This window comes from Antennarius striatus, chromosome 7, assembly GCF_040054535.1.
Source record: "Antennarius striatus isolate MH-2024 chromosome 7, ASM4005453v1, whole genome shotgun sequence".
NCBI lineage: Eukaryota > Metazoa > Chordata > Actinopteri > Lophiiformes > Antennariidae > Antennarius > Antennarius striatus.
The window spans coordinates 14,271,903-14,292,614 of NC_090782.1; the positions used below are offsets into that span (position 1 = coordinate 14,271,903).

The 20,712-nt window shown below is 40.5% G+C and overlaps 2 protein-coding genes across 3 annotated transcripts; both read right to left on the reverse strand.

Annotated features, from left to right (window-relative positions):
• Positions 1-1,023: 1,023 nt before the first annotated feature.
• Positions 1,024-10,609, reverse strand: LOC137599355 (radial spoke head protein 6 homolog A-like). The gene is made up of 7 exons (XM_068320222.1): positions 10,482-10,609; positions 9,355-9,574; positions 7,750-8,025; positions 3,390-3,839; positions 3,158-3,302; positions 1,410-1,527; positions 1,024-1,311 (listed from the first exon to the last, which is right to left on the reverse strand). Exons 1-7 carry the CDS (start codon positions 10,583-10,585, stop codon positions 1,083-1,085), a joined length of 1,542 nt encoding a protein of 513 aa, XP_068176323.1. The 5' UTR covers positions 10,586-10,609; the 3' UTR covers positions 1,024-1,082.
• Positions 10,610-11,236: 627 nt separating this feature from the next.
• On the reverse strand, positions 11,237-20,109 carry dohh (deoxyhypusine hydroxylase/monooxygenase). Of its 2 annotated transcripts, XM_068319375.1 has the most exons (8): positions 20,012-20,109; positions 18,534-18,622; positions 17,366-17,459; positions 17,021-17,127; positions 15,998-16,165; positions 15,621-15,697; positions 13,683-13,938; positions 11,237-12,860 (listed from the first exon to the last, which is right to left on the reverse strand). In XM_068319375.1, exons 3-8 carry the CDS (start codon positions 17,407-17,409, stop codon positions 12,550-12,552), a joined length of 963 nt encoding a protein of 320 aa, XP_068175476.1. In that variant the 5' UTR covers positions 17,410-17,459; positions 18,534-18,622; positions 20,012-20,109; the 3' UTR covers positions 11,237-12,549. The 2 variants fall into 2 exon arrangements, with proteins under 2 accessions (XP_068175476.1, XP_068175478.1); XM_068319377.1 differs by lacking the exon at positions 18,534-18,622 and having other exon boundaries at positions 20,012-20,102.
• Positions 20,110-20,712: the final 603 nt, after the last annotated feature.

Sequence of the window (20,712 nt, forward strand, 5' to 3'; positions counted from 1 at the left end):
TTTACAAGTCATATTCCCCTGTGGAATGTCGTACCAATTTTTAAAATATGAGTAATGTGCTTTTTAAAATTTATTTTATTATATTTCTATTTACTTTATTTATTATTTTATTTTCTTCAATGCACTGCAAGGAAATGGTGACAAAAGACATTTTGCTACAATAGAGGAAATCTATATAAATCACATGTTTTCTAAATTCATCAAAACTTCTTCTGATTCAAAATTTTAAAACAAAAACAAGGTGTGCACAGTTTGCTCATTTCAGTTCTTCTTTTTCTTCTTTCGGCTTTTCCCTTCAGGGGTCGCCACAGCGAATCAATTGCCTCCATCTAACCCTGTCTTCTGCATCCTCTTCTCTCACACCAACTACACAAGTTTGAGAACAAAGTCAGAGAGGCCAGACCTCTAACATGTGCTGTCCCTCTGATGTACTCATTCCTGATCCTATCCATCCTGGTCACTCCCAAAGAGAACCTCAGCTTCTTCATCTCTGCTACCTCCAGCTCTGTCTCCTGTCTTTTCATCAGTGACACTGTCTCTAGACCAAACAACAGTTTTGTACACCTTTACTTTCATTTTAGCTGAAACTCTTCTATCACACATCACACCTGACACTTTTCTCCACTCGTTCCATCCTGCCTGTACACGCTTCTTCACCTCTCTTCCACACTCTCCATTGCCCTGGACTGTTGACTCTAAGTACTTCCTCCACCTTCTTGATCTCTTCTCCCTGTAACCTCACTCTTCTACTTGGGTCCCTCTCATTCACACATATGTTCTCTATCTTACTGTGGCTAACCTTCATTCCTCTCCTTTCCAGGACAAACCTCCACCTTTCTAGCTTCTCCTCCATCTGTTTTTTCTTTTGTGTTTTCAGTATGTGTTCGGATTTCATGGCTAAATTTTACATAATTATATGAAAAGAAAATCCGTTCCTGTTTTTTTTTATTCAAATGCACTGATAATATGTCTTCTGTTGTTGAGTAAACTGATTTATTTATTTATTGATTTATAAGCAAATATTTGTAATTAAATTGAAATTAACTTTGAAGTCAAACAAATATGAAAATGTCAAACGTTTTTTAGTCATCTTCTTCCTCGTGCTCGTCTGTGTCATCCATGTCCTCCTGGGAAGCTTGCTGCTCCTCCAAAGACTCTTTGAGATCCTGCTCTTCCTCTGGTGATGGGTCTACGTCCTCCGTGATCTCTGGTCCACTGGGATATTCATTTTGGGGTAGGGGGGGGACAGAGGGACTGTACCCACCTCCATTGTACTTCACACCCCATCCAATATATATGTTCTCAAACTTCCTAAACGGACACAAGAAAACCCATGACTGTGCGCAAGATATTTTTCTTTGAGAAGTCAAACACACAGACCGCTTGAACACTGTGACTTTTACACTTACTTTTCACAGGCATATGCATATGCCCCAGGCCAGAGGTTGGAACGCAACACAGCAGCTGCATGCTGAGAAGTGAGGTTTGAGGACATCCTTAGACTCCAGGGAGGTGTGTTGAAAATTTCTAAGGGACATATATGAAGCCATGGATGAGTGATCATACATATATATATATATATATATATATATATATATATATATATATATATATATATATATATATATATATTTATATTTATTTATTTATTTATTTATTTATTTATTTATTTCTACCTATATATACGCATCTGTAGTACTGCATCTGTAGTACTCTTTTTTGGCATGAAACCATAGTACTTCTCACGAATGCTCACTTCTGCCCGTAGTCTAGCTTCAACTACTCCTTCCCATAACTTCATTGTATGGCTAATCAGCTTTATTTCTCTGTAGTTGCCACAACTCTGTACATCTGCCTTGTTCTTAAAAATGGGCACCAGCACACTTCTCCTCCATTCCTCAGGCATCTTCTCACTATTTAAGTCCTGTTGAACAACCCAGCCAGAAACTCAACTGCCACCTCTCCTAGACACTTCCATACCTCCACAGGTATATCATCAGAACCGACTGCCTTTCCAGTCTTCATCCTCTTCAATGCCCTCCTCACTTCATCCTGACTAATATTTGCTACTTCCTGGTCCAGAACAGCCACCTCTTCTAGTCTTTGTTCTCTCTCATTTTCCTTGTTCATCAATTCTTCAAAGTACTCTGTCCATCTTCCCATCACACTACTGGCACCTGTTAATAGACTTCCATCTCTATCCTTAATCACCCTAACCTGCTGCACGTCCTTCCCATCTCTGTCTCTCTGTCTTGCCAACCTGTATTGATCAGTCTCTACCTCCCTACTGTCCAACCTAGCATACAAGTCATCATAAGCCCCTTGTTTGGCCTTTTCTACCTCTACCTTCGGCTTACGCTGCATCTCCCTGTACTCCTGTCTACTCTCCTCAGTCCTCTCAGTGTCCCACTTCTTGTTAGCTAACCTCTTTCTCTGTATACACTTCTGTACCTCCTCATTCCACCACCAAGTCTCCTTATCTACTTTCCTTCCAGATTACACACCGAGTACTCTCCTACCTGTCTCCCTGATCACATTAGCTGTAGTTGTCCAGTCATCTGGAAGCACCTCCTGACCACCCAAAGCCTGTCTTAACTCTTTCCTAAAAGTCCTACAACACTCTTCCTTTTTCAGCTTCCACCATTTTGTCCTCTGCTCTGCCTTTGCCCTCTTCATCTTCCTCATCACCAGATTCATCCTACACACCACCATCCTATGCTGTTTGGCTACACTCTCACCTACCACTACTTTCCAGTCACTGATCTCCTTCAGATTACATCGTCTACACAAGATGTAGTCTACCTGCGTGCTCCTACCTCCACTCTTATAGGTCACCCTATGTTTCTGCCTCTTCTGGAGGAAAGTATTCCTGGAACTAGTCTAGGAAGGCAGTTCTCAAACAGTTGATTATTCCATGAAATGAGGATTCGGATTAGCCATTAATCCCTTCTGCTTTCACTTGTCTTTTAGTCAGGCGCGCAGTCATAGGACACTGAGAGACTTTAGTAGTAAACCAAACTGCAACTATCAAAGTGTGAGAATTTGGATTTCAATATAATTGGGTGGGGTAACATATCCTTCCTCCTCTTTGGAAATCACAGGCTGTTGCTGTTTGAAGCCAGGGCTAATTTTTTTTTTGGTTTAGTCAAAGACTGACCTGCATCTTGGGAAAGAGGTGTGAGCAAAGGTGGTCCAATGTCTGGCTGAGGCTCATCAGGCTCCTCTTCATCCTCCTCTGCCTCTAGTTCTTCATTAGAGTTTTCACCTTGTTTCACAGCCATGTTAACCCAGGTACAGCGGCCCTGAATGGTCCATATATATGCATTAACATAAGATTATGCATGCATTAGCCAAAATACAGCACAGTCCTGCTATGATGAAACTTGTACCTGCTGAAGGATGTGTTGAACATGATGCACCCATGTGGACAAAGACTGAGCCATCTCTGAAACTGGAATACCTTCAAAATCCAGATTTACTTCATAGCTGTCCCTGGGTGCCTCGTCTTCTTCATCACCTTCTTCTTCCCCAGCCAGGAAGAAGCCCTGAGGGCTGACCTGCGTGCCAGCAGAAATCCGAGCAATCTGTGCTCTCAGATAGCTGGCTTCATTCCCAGGGAAAGGTGGGAAGCTCACAACTGGAGCATCCAGCCTCCCAGTGAAAAATTTACAAATTTGACGAGCAACAATGATCTGGGTAGGGGTAACTGAAGGAAGCTTTACCCAAGGAAGACCAGGCTCTCTGCACACATAGTAAGCAAACTTGTTGGCACCTGTTCCTTTGACTTCCTTTGGCACCATTGGTTGGGGTTTATAGGTTGACTGAGGAATTGGATCTGCCTGTCATCACAAGACAAATAATTTAACATATTTACCATGTGTAGATGAGAGACTTTTATCCTTAGTCCTTTTATTTTTGACTTAATTACGATGAAAATACATTTGACCACAATTGCAAAGTTTGAACATTATGATATTGTGATGAAACTAAATAAATAGATAATCGGCAACTAACAGGCAATTTCTTATTTTTAATGTTATTTGATGATGTTATCAAACTAATAACCAGACAGCAGTCAGAGAGCATAAATGTCAATGCAGGTCTCCCCAATACGTCAAGTACCTACATTTCGCCTTAGAATTTGACTTTACTGTGGCTTTATTTTTAGTTTAAAAGCCACTTAAGGAAAGCCCTACCTCAATATTGGCATTTCATCTGGATCTAGCTTAAAAATTTAATTACCTCTTCCATAGCACATGCTTTTGAACAAGATAAGTAAGATAGACAGCTTTATTCGTCATTATACAATCTTACACTTAATTACAAGGTTAGTGTGGAGAGTTGGTCCCTTGTATGGCAATATATTAAACAATGTATGTCTCACTGTGTTCAAAGACTTCATTTAACAGGGAGGTCTGACTAGGACGAGCAGCAAAACATCACACAGCTCAAAAATAACAATGATAAAATTACATAAAACATCTGGATATAGAGCGTACAGATTCGGTGGATGTCACCAATAGTTTTGAACTCCTTTCATCCCAATTTTAAGATCAGACTGCAAGCAGTTCAAAGAAGCAGGAGTTGAATACTGAAAAGTCCCTTTCCTTGTTCTGACACCAACCTTGAGCACCATGTGGTGGGCCGTGCATTTCATATTTTCTATTGACATGGGGCCAGTGCTGAAAGCGTGTCGGTCCAGTCTCTCTTGTCTAACAAAAGCTAGCTTCTCTTCAAATGTGATTCTTCAAAATGCCGTTTATCAGCAACCATGTCTTAGTTTTGTCCTCCTTCAGCCATTGTGGCAGCAAAAAGCAAGTGTGTAAATGTCTCCTAAAGCTCTACGCTCTAACCATAGCCCTACTCTTGTGATCTGCGTAGCAATGCTTCTCAGTGTGAGTATCCAATCACAGGACACGTACATGTCAGGACACTGTGAGACCAGCTAGAAGGCCTCGAGTCTCCAACTCGTGATCTGATTGGCTATCGCATCTTTCTAGCAACTATACTTGCCCGTTCACTGACAGTGCAGGGAGGCCTGCATTTTAGATTCTGAAGGCCCTGGTCAGATTTCATTCAACCTGGCAACACAAGCCAGCTGAATTCTGATAAATTTGTTTATTAAGCCAGGCTTCATATAAAGCCTGTGTACAATAATGTTCATGTTCTTTTTTCAACTTTTAAAAGGACTTGTATCTTGCTGTCACAAAATGATCACTGTCATAATTTGGAAAACACCAGAAGCAACAAATTCAAAAATCAATAACTGTTTAAATTAATAATATACAATTGCCCATTTCAAAGATGACCAATATAATGTAACTATATTTCAGTTATCTTCATGAGAGTCACATCAAAAATAGTATTTAAGACAGCACACTAATGTCTAGACAAGTCCATTAGTGTGAGCTGATAAATACAACCAAGAGCAGAGAATAAATGCAATATGTGAGAAGGAGCTTGTAAAACTGATTGGAAGGAAGTTGTCCATCTGTAGCTTTCAAGGTCCCATATTATACTTTTTTAAATTCATGTCATTCAGCTGTCAGATGTCCAACTACACTGTATTTGAAATGTCTTGCCCCAAAGTGATCCGTGCTCCTCAATATCTTTGATTGAATATTGATATTCAATAGCTCTCAGTTCCCTATCTCCACCCCCTCCCCCTTCGAGGTGCCTCTATCAACATTTCCTCCACCCTCTCGTTCATGTGCATTTTGTTGGCATGAGCCACTTGAACACGCACACACTAGCGTTCCGTCTGTAACTTTTTAATTTTCTGTAACTTTATTACTACATATTTTTCTCTCATTTTTCTCTTGTTTGTCTCTCTTGTTAATAACTGTTGATTTCTCTGCGCTGAGCGTAGAGCCGCTTTCTCAGTCAAACGTGACTCCGTTATTCATTATGTAAACACTACATGGAGGGATCCTAGTGAGACCACTGGTAAACATTGCGAGGGAATTTAAAACACACGGTGTTTGCAAATGGAACAAAATTCAGTGGCGACGACAACAGATGTTTACAGACAGGACATACGCAGTTTCTCGACAATCGTCACAGACAATGAGAGATTACAGGGAGCGAAACTATCACAGTCTAAATGAATCATGGGAAAGGGAGGCCAGAGCGAGTACTGCATCAGTATATTGAACTGGCTGTTTTGCGCCGTCCCTATTTTCTCTACAGTGAGGAAAATGCAGGGGTTTTACATCCTGGGATGCAGTGTGATGCAGTTTGAAAAATTACCCAATTCTGTTACATCCGTCTATTTCAGTGGTCCCCAACCACCAGGCCGCAACCGGGTACCTGGTCGCGGGATATTAGGTACCGGGTGGCATAAAATGTTTGACTTTCTTTTTTTTTATCGATTACCAGTCTAAAGATGTTTTACTTTGAAAAGTGACGTCTGTGCGAAATGACACACAAGACAAATGCATGTGTCTGTCCCTCTTGACAGGTCTCGGTCATGTGACAGGTTACCAGCTATTATCCCTAAATTAAACGCCCAAAACCATGCCAGTGTCCTGGATTAAAGTCAAGGCAGATTATCCTAAAATCTTCCAAAAAGTATCAAAAACCCTTCTTCCACTTCCAACCTCCTGTCCGGGATTTTCCGCAGTGACCGTAAAGAAAACCAAAATGCGGAGAAGACCGGACGTCCAGAACACACTTCAGGTGTCATTGTCTCCCATTACCCCTAGATCAGCGGTCCCCATCCACTAATTCTCATTATTGTAATTATTATTTGATTGACTTGTTCACCCTATTATTGGAAATTATCAGTATTTCTCCTACGTTGAATGCACTGATTGTAAGTTGCTATATTTCAAAATAAACCTCATCAGTGCAGTCACTTGAATCAGGTTTTTAATACATTATTTCTTACAATTATTTAGTTTATAGAGATGTTGATTATCAATTTATGAAAAAAAGGTTGTTTATAATCTGTTGATGTCTGCGTTTTACATAAAACCACTGCGGATGATTTATTATTAGACTACAGCTGTCCTAGTGTCATTGATGATTATCGAGCAAATGAAGGCCGGTCCGTGAAAATATTGTCTTAGATGAAACCGGTCCGTGGTGCAAAAATGGTTGGGGACCGCTGCTGTAATGGATACAGAGTCAGTCACTTCTATCTCAGTCAGATTATGACAATGAGGATATGCCTTTGGCGGAGACACACACACATGACTGAAGCTTAGCTAACTAGTTAGCCAAATGTTAGCTTTTTGAGGAACTTTCAGTGTGTAGCTCTGTGGTAGGACATTACCTCACAATGCTACCATTGCCTGAACGAACTCCCCCTCAGGGATGGCCATGCCCTTGGGCATGTCAAACAATCAATATCGTCAATCAGTCTGTCCAATCACTGAGCCCCGTTTGTGACATCACAAAGGACAACTTGAGCAAAATCTGATTGTTTTGATTCGGTACGGCCCACGAACTCCTAAAACTTCAAATATTTAATGATGCAGGAAGTGTTTGTTTTCCAGATTCTAGGAGTTGAAAAATGTGATTTTCATAATAGGACCCCTTTAATCTGTGGAACTGTGACTCTCTTGTGTAAAAGCAAAACATTTTAATAAAACATAATGTCTTTGTTGGATGTGAAATAAATATACAAGCAGGAGTAATTTATGCTTAGGCTTTGTCTGAAATTGAGGTAAACATAAACTCATGTCCCAATTGGAAAAGGAATGATGACTATCTGGTACACTGATTAAATTTGTCTCAGTTTCTCACCTCACTGTCATTCTGTGACATCTCGATCTCTTTCTCCTCTTCGTCAGTGCTCTCCTCTTCCTCTTCCTCCCCCTCTTGGTGGTCAGCTTCAGCAACAATGTAGCTGCTCTCTGTTCCCAGGATCTTACCCCAGAGTCGGCAGCGCTGCAGTGCTTGTGACTCTACAAGCTGTTTCAGTGAAAGGAAGATCCTCTGCATTTCCTCCCGTCCCAGGCCCACGCCAGCCTGCTCCAAGTAGAACCCGATCTCACTCACATTCGGAAAAGTTGTTTCCACCTGATGAACCAAAAGATACCCATAAACAGCAAACTCAGCTCTCTATATTAGATAAATACTATAAATTCATCATCATCATTATTTTCATCCACATTATTTTAACATGTTTGGACTTGGACGGCACGGTGGCACACCAGGTAGTGTTGTTGCCTAACAGTTACTCCAAAGTTATGCAACTGACATGAATTGGCTACTCCAAATTGTTGATAGGTTTGAGTGTGAGCATGAGTGGTTTTTTTTTGTCTAACCCTAACCCTAACCCTAACCCTAACCTGTGGCCCACAATGAGTTGGTGTCTTATCTGGGATATGCCCTGCCTTTCAACTGTAGCCGACTGGGATATGCTCTAGCACATTGGTCCCCAACCTTTTTTGTCTAAACATTAGTGTGCTGTCATCTAAGACAATATTTTCACGGAGTGGTCTTCATTTGCTCAATAATCATTAATGACGCCAGGACAGCTGTGGTCTAATAATAAATCATCCGCAGTGGTTTTATGTCAAATGCAGACATCAACAGATTATAAACAACCTTCTTTTTTTCATAAATTGATAATTAACATTTCTGTAAACTAAATCATTGTAAAAAATAATTATATTAAAAACTTGACTCAAGTGACTGCACTAATGACGTTTATTTTGAAACATAGCGACTTACAATCAGTGCATTCAACGTAGGAGACATACTGATCTTTTCTAATAAAAGGGTGAACAAGTCAATGATTACAATAATGAGAATTAGTGGTTGGGGACGGCTGATCTAGGGGTAACGGGAGACAATGACACCTGAAGTGTGTTCCGTACGTTCGGTCTACTCCTCAGTTTGGTTTTCTTTACTGTCACTGCAGAAAATCCCGCTCCACAAAGACTGGAGGTTGGAAATGGAAGTGGGGTTTTTGATACTTTTTGGGCGATGTCAGAATTATCTGCCTTGACTTTAATCCAGAACACAGGTGTGGTTGTGGGCACTTAATTTAGAGGTAACCTGTCAAGTAACCGATACCTGTCAAGCGGGACAGACGCATTTATTCGTCTTTGCGTCATTTCGCACAGACGTCACTTTTCAAAATAAAACGTCTTTCCGACTCCGAAATAAAACGGAAGTAATGTAAATTATTTTTTCTTTATGTGCGGCCCAGTACCAAATGACCCACGGACCAGTACAGGTCCACGGCCCGGTTGTTGGGGACCACTGACTGTAGCAGACCCGCTACCCACAAGACAGATAAGCGGATGTACACTAATAAAAACTTTATTGTTCAGTGTCACACAGGTATGCCAGCCTTTCCCCTACAAAAGACAAAGGCATTCATAGCATAGTACACAGTACCTCCTCTTCCTGGTCGGCCTCTTCTGGCCGGTGGAACAGCAAGCGATGCTGCTCAGCTAGCAGTTCAGCAGCTGTAACCTGTGAAGTGTCTCGCAGGGTACTCTTGTGGTCCCCAAATAAAGCCTGCTTCAGATCATGGCTTATATCCTCAATGACATCCAAAGCATTATGTGGACGCTCATCCATCACCTTGAGCAGCACCTGTGTGAAGTGGTCATATCTGAAACGTTTAAGAACAACGTAAATCAAGTGTCCTGTAAGACTATAACCACTTACCACGTTCGAATAAGAAGAGTCTCTGCTAGAATGAAGGGCAAAGTTTATAAGACAGTGGTGAGATCAGCCATGATGGATGGACTAGAGACAGTGGTGAGGACATCCGTGATGGACGGATTAGAGATGGAGGGATTAGAGACAGTGGTGAAAACAGCCATGATGGACAGATTAGAGGCAGTGGTGAGGACAACCATGATGGGTAGATTAGAGACAGTGGTGAGTACAGCTATGAAGGATGGATTAGAGACAGTGGTGAGGACATGCATGATGGATGGATTAGAGACAGTGCTGCTTAAAAGAAGGGAGCTGAACTGGAGGTGGCATAAATGAAGATGTTGAGCTTTCAGGTTGGATTGGATCAGAAAAGCATCAGAAATGAGTTCATCAGAGGAACAGCTAAGGTGAGATGTTTTTGAAACAAACTCAGAGAGAGCATATTTGGATGGTTTGGACACGTCCAGGGGAGACATGGTGAGTATTTTGGTAAAAAGGTAATGAGGATGGAGCTACCAGGAAAGTGGGCAAGAGGAAGACCAAAGAGAAGGTGGATGGATGTAATGAGGAAGACAAGCGTGCAGTTGATGTTAGAGAGGATACAGATGGTACACAGACGTGGAGGTTGGCATTATCTGTGATGTTGTTGCTGTGTTATACTGAAAACGTCTAGAAAATGAATAAATTATCCAGTGCAACTTTACTATATAAAAGCACAAGACAGTGAATTTGATCAAACGCCTCAGTTCATAAAATTATGTGTGCACAGATCTGACTACCTCCGAGTTACTAGTTACATCACAGTGGGGTAGCCAACAATTAACAATGTCAGCGAACGCTGGTAGCTCCGGACTCACAGGTTCATGGTGCTGTCCGTGCTGGTCTTCATCATGAACGCCTTGAGGGAGGCGGCCTCCACAGACGGGTCCCTGTGGGCTCGGCTCCGCTCCGGTCGCTCCATCGTTCGCCTCGGGTTTCCGTCACCGGCCCGGTCTGAGTTGGTCAGGATAGTGTTCGAACCTCAGGTGACGGCTACACGGAGTTCACCGACGTCAGCAGCGGAGACGCAAACATACGCGGTTGCTATGGTTACAGGGCGGCTGGTACGAATAGGGCTTTTCATCATCGATGATGCAGGTATGGAGAAACGAAATGAGTTCTTACATTTTGTTAGTTTGTTGGCTTTGGTAGTGTTACAGTATTTTAATAAGATCTAACTTTTCCCTACCATGTTTTGTGATCAGATGTAACATTACATTATGTTTAACCAGAGGTCCTGTGTTCATAATGCATCCTGAACCGCTTTACCAGATTGTTCAGGGCTTGTCGTTTACAGATCACTCGTTTTTTGTTTTTGTGGTAAAATATCGTCACTGTTATTGAACATTAAAAAAACTTTGTCATTTGACTTAACCTACATTTGACCATTTTCTATTGACTGATATTTCTACCTTTCACTAGACTAAACTAACTAGAATGTTTGAGGCAGGTATTATTGAATAAAACTTTTTGAAGTAATAATCCTTTCTGATGTGAGGTGGTAGGTTAGGGGAAACTGTTCTGTGAAACACTTTGTACTTTAAGAACAATAAGCACTACATGAATAAAAACGGATTGTTTAAATGGTCTTTATTCTTGTGCTAGTGCAGACATACCTCAATGTCTATCGCAGCAGATGAGAGAAAGTTCCAACTTGCCTAAAGTAATAATCAATCCTTTGAGTCCTGTAGGGCTGTCAAATGGAAAAACAAAGGTGACACACCTCCAGTGTCCCAAGCATGTGACACTTTGTTGAAAAGTGACGTATCCTGTCCCTTCAGAGTAACTCCCAGGAGCCCTGAAGTAGGGCCCCATATGTACCAGTACAAGATGCTTTATGCTTCCTCTGTCATTTGCTGTTTCGTTGAGAGGAAAAATAAGTCAACTTTACAGCCACTAAGCCAGAGTTTTCAAGCTCACTGCTGTATCACATGATCTGTAATATGTTTGTGCTTTTACACATTCATTATTGATTCTCAAAGCTTAATATAATTTAAATTCTAATCCCAAAGTGTTAAACAGGGTCATTCCATAAAAATCCAAATCTAATCAAAAATGATCCTGTCGGAATCAGGTAATTTTTTTGTACAGTATCTTATTTATATCTTGTGAAGCTGTGTCAAAGGTTACCTTTATACTATGGATATTATCTGAAAAAACAATAACATTAAAATGCATGACACTTCCAACACTTCTCATATGCTTTATGTTACAAATATCCTAAAAAAAAAAAAGACTACATTCCCCCTCCACTCCACAAGGTGGTGGAAGCTCTTCCTGTCTGTCATTGCCTCCCCTACAAATACAGGCAAGAACGGGCAGGACTTCCTCTTTGCCACTGAACACATGCTGAAGCTGGTGATGTATGCTGTGTCTTTGATATATCATTGTAAGTTCAGTTTGTCTTTCTTGTTCATGATTAATTGTACACTTAAGTTGAAGTTTGACTTTTAATTTAATCATGCATTTAATTCATTTCATGTTTAATTTAATTATTCATTTTAATAATTTCATGTTTGAACCTATTGTTTATTGGATATAGTATGTTAATTATTTCCCTGCTTCACAGAACCACTAGCATATGTCGCTGGCACTCATCCAGAGTGTCAGCAATAAAAGATTTGAACAAAACCTTTGCTTCCTGCATGGTCAGTGTGGCTGCCAGCTAGAACCTTAATTCCCAACACTTTAAGAGTCTTTTAAATAATACAAAAAATATTCATAGTATTACAGCAAACTTTGGCTTGGCTTCACCAAATATACCGATAAAACATGATCAGCTACAGCTTTACAGAAATTCTCAGAATTGGTTGAGCTTATAGGGAAGGATGCAACAGCTTTAGCATTGAGTCCAATTATGTCAGCAGTACAGCAAGGATTAAATATTTATCCCTGTAACCGGACCAGTCCGTCTGCATATTGAAACTCATCACTGTTCTCATACTCCAGCATATCAAGAGCCACGTCACAGCTCTCCTTGACGACACGTTCCTTGTCTTCACGGTAAAGTTGCAGCACAGCTCGACATTCCTCATGGCCAATCGAGCCCAGAGCCTCTGCTGCCTCGTGTCGGACCATAGCATTCTCTTCAGGACACTCCAGAACTGCACGCAAGGCTGGCACTGCTGCTGGATGCTGCATCTGACCCAGAACGTAGCCAATTTCATGACGGAACAAAGCACTGGAGCACTGCAGGCCTAGGGATGCACAGCGAATGAAAGGTTTAGGTTCTGCACAATAGGACTGATCATATCATGCAATTTTTTCAGCACACTGATGCATTGGAATTTCAGTCAGCTCCCTGTAAATCTTACTGGGCTACTTTTACACTGGACACATAAGTGAAACATTTGTTTACTTTTGTCATTGAGCTACTCTCACTTGTGATCCTTAAACAGACAAGTTTCTTGCTATAGTGTGACAGAACTGATCAATTGTCGGAAGTGCTGGATGACGTCAACTAAAGAGGAGCAAAGGCTTCTGGGAAACAAGGAAGATGTTACAATCAAATTGTTTTTGTCCTATTTTGTAACCTGCTGGATGCAGAAATTCATAAAATCCATGGCAAAAATGGAAGAAACAAACGTAGGGTTCAAAAGACTGCATTAGTTTTTGAACAATACATATGACAAACACAAATGTTAATATTGTAAGAGGACACAAATGTCCACAATGGGCTAAAAAAATTTCACTTATGCTGTTAGGACACACCATAATCTCAAAATATGAAATTGGCTAAAGAAATACAGTAGGCTAAGTGAAGAAACCAATAATTGGATGCACATTTTTGGGACCCTAAAAGCATGGGGGAAAATTTTCTTCAACTCAGTGGTTCTTTATCTGTCTACACACACCATACCCCATCACATATTGCCACATGGATTCCTTCGGACGGAGCATACAGTAAAAACTAAACACAGAGATCACAACATGAAATGTTCAGAAATGTCATGTCTGAAGTTTGGATGAAGTGGTTTTATGTATGACTGCAGTGATTACAAAGTAGTGATGCATCCCACCTTCTCCCAGTGCTAGCACAGCCTCCTCACTGCCACAGTTACGCAGCGCAAACATGGCACGGTAACGTTCAAAGAGACAGCAACTCTCATCCAACAGGACGGCACGCAGCTCGGATGTAGTCTTTTTCGTTGATGGAGGGGCTGGGTCCACGGAACAGTAAGGGTTCTTGTCTGAGCTTTCATGATCCAGCTGTTTATCCCCACTACTCTGCAGCCACTTGAGTCGACAAACAGCCAACTGACACGTCTCTGCAACCTGGAGAGCATAAATGTGTGATATATCATTAGCTTTAAGTGGTAAACTGAATAAATCAATATATTGTCATATTTTTTTCCTTTCCAGACATGTTATTACAGCAGACTTCATCAGTTTTGGAACATCAACATCTGAAAAGAAAAAAAAAGGATTGACGGGTAGAAGCCATTGGCTTGTAAAATTCCCATCCCCAATATTTAAATGTTACAACCCTAAACCTAAGTCGTGACTCTTCCAAGTTTGAAACTATCATTAATAGAATCACAAAATTCTTTGGTCCCACTCTTTTATTCTACTCTTGTCTTTTAAATGTTTGGAGTTCAGAAACTACAGCCCTTGAACCACAGCTAGCTAGTCTCAAGTCTTTCAAAGATTTGTACCTCCATACAGCTACAGTCACTATTTTATTAGTTGTGTGGCAGACTGTGAGCTACTCCAGAGTGTCTATCCTGTGTCTGACATTATCACAAGTATAAGACAGATAAATACAATGTAGCTGATATAACTGAGCTCCCATTAAATGAATAAAGGAGAATCTGAAAATGTAAGCACAACTAGCAGCCAGCAGTGATTCCTTGCTTACAGTTCTCCAATGTAGGGGTGCACTGAAAGGCTTGTGGAACCACATGATATCTGACTGAGGAAGACAAATCATTTCAGTAGGTTTATCTGTTCATTCAAGCCATTACCAAGATTAGATGGATATACAGATATAAATAATACAAAGATAAATTACTTTATTAAATATTAACAATGAAATATAGAGTATACAAAAACAGAAGAGCATAATGGACAACAGTTTGAATTCACCATGTCCACCACCTCCTTAAAAGGTGTTAAATTTGCAGCCTATAACAGAGCTAGCCTTTTTATTCAGATTATTCAGTCTGTTGGTATTGTCAGGTCCAATGCTGGTCTCGCAGCAGACTGCAGTGAAGAAGAGCACACTGGTGACCACAGACTGGTAGATCTCCAGCATCTTGCTGCAAAGGCTGAAGGATCTCAACCTTCTCAGGAAATAGAAATAGCTCATCCCCTTCCTACACAGTCTCAGGTTTGATCTTCCAATTCAGTCTGCCGAGGTGCTCTCCCAGATACTCCTCCTGTACTCCTGCACCACTGTAATATTCTTCCAAATTCCACTGTTGTTTCATGGTTGTCTGTTCCTTACAATATTTCTGGTCTTGACCACATTCAACAACAGGTGACTATTTGCAGACCACTCAACAAAATCATATGCCACTGCTCTGAACTCCTCCTCCCATTCATTGTTGATTCACCATACCTCTGCAGTCATCAGAAAACTTCTGCAGGTGGCACATGTGGTACCAAGGTGAAGAGAAAAGGCAACAGAGCAATCCCTTGTGCTACTCATGTACTACATTCAGACTGAACACTGCCCAGACAGACATACTGCTTGGTAGGTAGTCAGTAATCCAGGAGATGGTAGATGTGTTAACCCAATATATCAGTGATTTAATTACCTCAGTCATTTGCCCTTGTTTGGTTTTCTTCTTCTTCCAACAAAAAAGCATTTAGGCAAAACTGGAATGAACAATGACTTCATTGTGCATGTCAAGCTGTATTCCATGTCAGTAAATGAGAAATGAGCAATACTATGATGCATTAAGATCCAACCCTGTGATTAGTTTCTACCTTCTGACTAGGCTAAGTCTTCATACCTCTATGACAGGATCCTGACTGTATTCTTTCAGAAGGTCCAAAACCACAGGATCACCAATTGCTCCCAAGGCCTCACCTGACAACACACACAGTCAGAAAAACCAGTGAAGCTTCCAGCGATCCTGCACCTTCAGAATTTGTATCCTATACATTCTACTGTAGCAAGAAAGAACTGATATATTCAGATTAGAAGGCTGTGACGGTTGTTTGTTCTGTAACTATTTTTTATCTTATTTTGGTTTGGTTGTTGTACTTCAATGATTCTCAAATACTGGGGATGTGCTCTCCAAGGGATGTGCAATGAGATGACGGGATGATGATGTTTCAAAAGGTGAACAACCCTGCTCTTTACCCCACAAATTGTGTTCATGTGTACCTGCTTCATGCCGGACCATCGTCTCCTGCTGGGTGTCCCTGAGGACAGCAGTCAAAATGGGGATGGCTCGTCTGTCCTGCATCTGTCCAAGGCAGTAGGCCAGCTCATGCTTCAGAAGGGCCGACTTATCACTGAAGGCCTTACTGATCCATTGTATAGCATCAGCGCCTGTTACACACAGGTTAGAGCTTCAGTCACACCAAACTAAACAAAACAGCACAGACTAAACCTGTGTTTAAAGAGTTCTTCCTGACAACATGACAACACGTCAACCCGACAACATGACTGATTATCACAAACTCTTTAGTATTTTTTGTATTTCTTCATCTCTGCTACCTCCAGCTTTGTATGTCTTTTCCTCAGTGACACCGTCTCTAGGCAAAACAACATCTCTGGTCTCACTACAGTTTTGTACAAAGACGTAACTATCAACAAAAACGCAGTGATTCTGCGCTGCCAATCTGCGCTGTGGACACCTCCGTCAGTCTGCCCCAGGGCAGCTGTGGCTACACATGTAGCTTACCATCACCAAGTGAGAATGAGGAGTGAATGAATAATGGAATCTAAATCTAATCCATTATTATTATCATTATTTGTACCTTTTGTAAAAGAGAATTTTCATATCAACGAAGCAGCTCCAGCCTAACGTATCATTTAAATGCAAAACATGTCAGGGACACAGACTTGAACGTTAGCTTACCCTTTTAAAGGAAAAGCCTGTTGGCAACTTGCTATTTAGTTGCCTTATTTAGAGGCATGTTATACTATTCATTTTGAATTTCTGTATTGAGTCAGCTTTAGTGGCCCTGCAATGAGCTGGCCTCTCATCTGGTGTGTATCTCGCCTTTTGGCCTTACTCAGCTGGGATAGTCTCCAGTAGACCTATGACTATCTACTGTATGTGGCTGTTGGTAAAGACCCTCGACATCCATAACAGTTATCCCACTGGTCTGATTTAGAGTGAATGCCATACTTAGCGCAATATCTCTTCGGAACATGTTAAAAAATGTAGACATATTTTACCTCCCATGTTTTTCAGGGTAAATAAAGCTCTGAATCGCCGTGTGAGGCCAAGTCCTGGGTCCACCAGAACCTGTCCCACCGCTGCCACCTGCTCCACGCTGACTGTTCTGTGCACAGGGAAACAGATGTAGCTGTATTTATCAGGTTCACCAATCGTTATGTCCCCATTTTCTGGAATGAGCTAACCAGTTCATGTCAGCTGCAAATACAGTAAGCCTTTCATTAATGGTTCTCTTGATTAAAAAAGTATAAATGGTAAGATTGGTTAATTTACAATAACTTCATCTGAGACTAAAAAACATACAAAATTCTAAACAACTTTTATTCCTTCGAGTCATTTCTCACAGGTTCATTTTGCTGTCCGTGTTGTCTGTCATCGTCACAGCCATGAGTGAGGCGGACTGCAGAGAGAGGTCACTGTGGGATTACTAAAGCAGTTCTGTAAAAAAAACGGATCAAAGTTCACCAGAGATCAGAGACTGATGTCCAATTATCAGCACAGTTAGGTCCATGTTCTGCCAATGAAGGTGGAACAACTACATATTAAGTCCAGGAGGATTAATACCTTTTCATACTGATGATGTAGTTGTTGGAAAAACCTTTGACTTTGGCTTAAATAATCTCATAAAACTTGTACTCTTGTGTTTTCTCAGGTTATCTTTGCTTTATATTAAATTTGGTTTGAAAATCAGCTGAAGCTTAGTCTACTTAATACTCAAAGATTTTCCACCAGATCATTTCTTCTTCAACTTCCAACATGTTGTAATCAATCAGTCAATCAATCAATCATTTCATCTATCCATTCATCTATCTGCTATGAGTTGACTTCATTGTCTGTAGTTATTTTGACGTGAGATTTCATCACCTATTCCATATCTGGAGTGGTTGCTTCCAACATTGTACAATTTGACAAGAATCAGCATTGTAATGCAGTGCACCCTCGCGCATTCGTGCATCAAAGCTCACGACTTCACCACATCGCAGATTTTTGGTAGGCAGTCACGTGCATTCTATTGGCTGACAGCATACGGAAGTGCGCTCAGTTCCGTGAGTCTCGGACTTACGGGAGACACAAAAGTGCTTTATACAGTCAATAATCGTGTGGGAAGGGGTAATACAAATAGAAGGCGGTTTAATATCAGTATGGGGGTCTAAATGTTTAAATTACCGTAAAAAATAAGATTAATAGTTCGTCGCCCCAACTCAAAATTCATAAAGAATGAGGGCGCACTGTATAATATCAGTAATGCATTTATTCACATCAGTTGCTTATTGTTAAAGCCTCTTGTACCTTTCAATATTAGTTGTCTTCATTAAAAATGATAAGAAATTATGTATGTGTATATACAGTATGTTGCACATTTCGGGCTGATTCTAATAAAGCTATTTCCTGTTCCATCCCATTTCACTGAACTCCAGATATTTATCTGTCAGATATAACAATACAGAGTTTTAACTCTATAGAGCCAGTCCATGATGATACAGAAACCGAAGCACAGTGAAATGTACTTACTGATACGTTTCCAGATCTATCTGACGTCGACTTCTCTGGCTGACTAGGTTTTGTAATTGCTGGAGCTGCACGAGGTGCTATATCTTCCGCTGAAAGAGGAATTTCCGGAAAGGTATATATTAAAAAAAAAGTATTTTGTTTAGGCGTGCAGCCAAATTGTATATACGGTGGCATTTCCACCACACCAGTTTTTTTGTGAAAAGCCACAACGGATGAAGTGATGCTTCTCTTGATTTACCTCTACCTGAATGACTGAGAACCTACACAGATATCGATTATCGCGATGTCTAGCGATATAGGCTGACTTACAGCGAAGAGTCAGCCTAAAGCAGGGGAGGTCAACTCATTTTTACCAAAAGCCACATCAGCATAATGGTTGCCCTCAAAAGGCCTTTCAATATTAGTTCTCTTCATTAAAAATGATAATACATTGCATATGTGTACATACATGATATGTATGTACATATGTATAGATGTAAATATGTATGTATACATATATAATAGCCATTATATACATAAATACTCTACATTAACATGTTTGTAAAATACACACATATAATATACATGTATGTACACACGTTTACAGATGATGTTCAACATAATGTATTTGCAGTTATTACATCCCACTTCAAACGGTGATATACAGTATTGTAAATGTCAGCGTTTGTGTGTTCGTCCGTTACTCCATTAGTCCGTTCGTACGTTCATCTGTTAGTCCACCAAATGTCTTTGCAACCGTTGCAGATAGAAAGATGAAACAAAAAGCAGATTACTCGGTCAGCAAAGGGGATAAAAATGAGAGGATGACTTTTTACCTTGAGAAAACTAGGTCAAGGTCAAATTTTAACTTTTGTACACTCAGGAACAGGATAAGATAGAAAGATGAGGGAGAAGGCCAGTGCAAGACCGTAGATCAAAGCTACTGCTTTGATCTATGAAAGTGGGTCAGAGCACAAGCTTTGATGTTTGACCTATGCAAGTAGGTCAGGGTAAACTTTTGAATTCAGGGGTGTCGCGGGATGTTGCAGTCTCTGACTGCATTGGTTCTTGTTTCAGACCGCAGCGTATATAACTCAGCTTTTTGAGTAAAGGCTGGTACACTTACATAAATATTAAATTAGCAGCTAATAAGCGCCGATCTTTAGTGGTAACAATTTGAAACTATTACAACAACTTTTAAGAGCATTGTTTTCACAGTGGCCCGGAATGTAAACTTCGTAATGTTTTCCCAAAGTGTTAAACGCCTTTATTTACGTAATGATTTCTTTCCCGACGTCTTCATGTTTTTTTCCCGACATTACCAACGTCAGCCCATCGGACGTTGCACGTTTCAGGCTCATTCTAACAAAGCTATTTCCTTTTCCGTCCCATTTCACTGAACTCCAGCTATTTATGTCAGATATAAAAATGCAGAGTTTTAACTCTATAGAGCCAGTCCATGATGATACAGAAACCGAAGCGCAGTGAAATGTACTTACTGATACGTTTCCAGATCTATCTGACGTCGACTTCTCTGGCTGACTAGGTTTTGTAATTGCTGGAGCTGCACGAGGTGCTATAACTTCCGCTGAAAGAGGAATTTCCGGAAAGGTATTTCAAAATAAAAGTATTTTGTTTAGGCGCGCAGCCACATTGCATACTGTATAAGGTGGCGTTTCCACCACACTAGTTGTTGTTTTGTGAAAAACTACAACGGATGAAGTGATGCTTTTGATTTACCTCTACCTGAATGACTGAGAACCTACAGATATCGATTATAAACACGAAGATTCACACTGATAAATATGTCACTTTAAAATATGAAGACCCATAAATAGTTAGGAAAACAGAAATACAACCTGTTAAGTCAAAAATAAAAAGAGACTTTTCAATGGTAACAGATTACTCTTATATGAATAAAATATTTGAAGTTCATCCTAAAACTCTGAGGAGATCCTTTTTAATACATTTTAAATACGTTCCTTTTTAAACACTTTGTTGGTTCAAGGCTGTACACCCTGTCCAGCCATGACTGTGCCCCAATTAACAGCAGCAACATCATGGTAAAGTTTGTAAATTACATTACTGTAGTGGGGCTGATTCAAAATAGCGATGAAAACAGTAAACTTCATTTGTACTCACAGCCTAAATCACCACTAGTTCCAGCTGTTGTTGCAGGAGATAGGCTCGGAGCACGGAG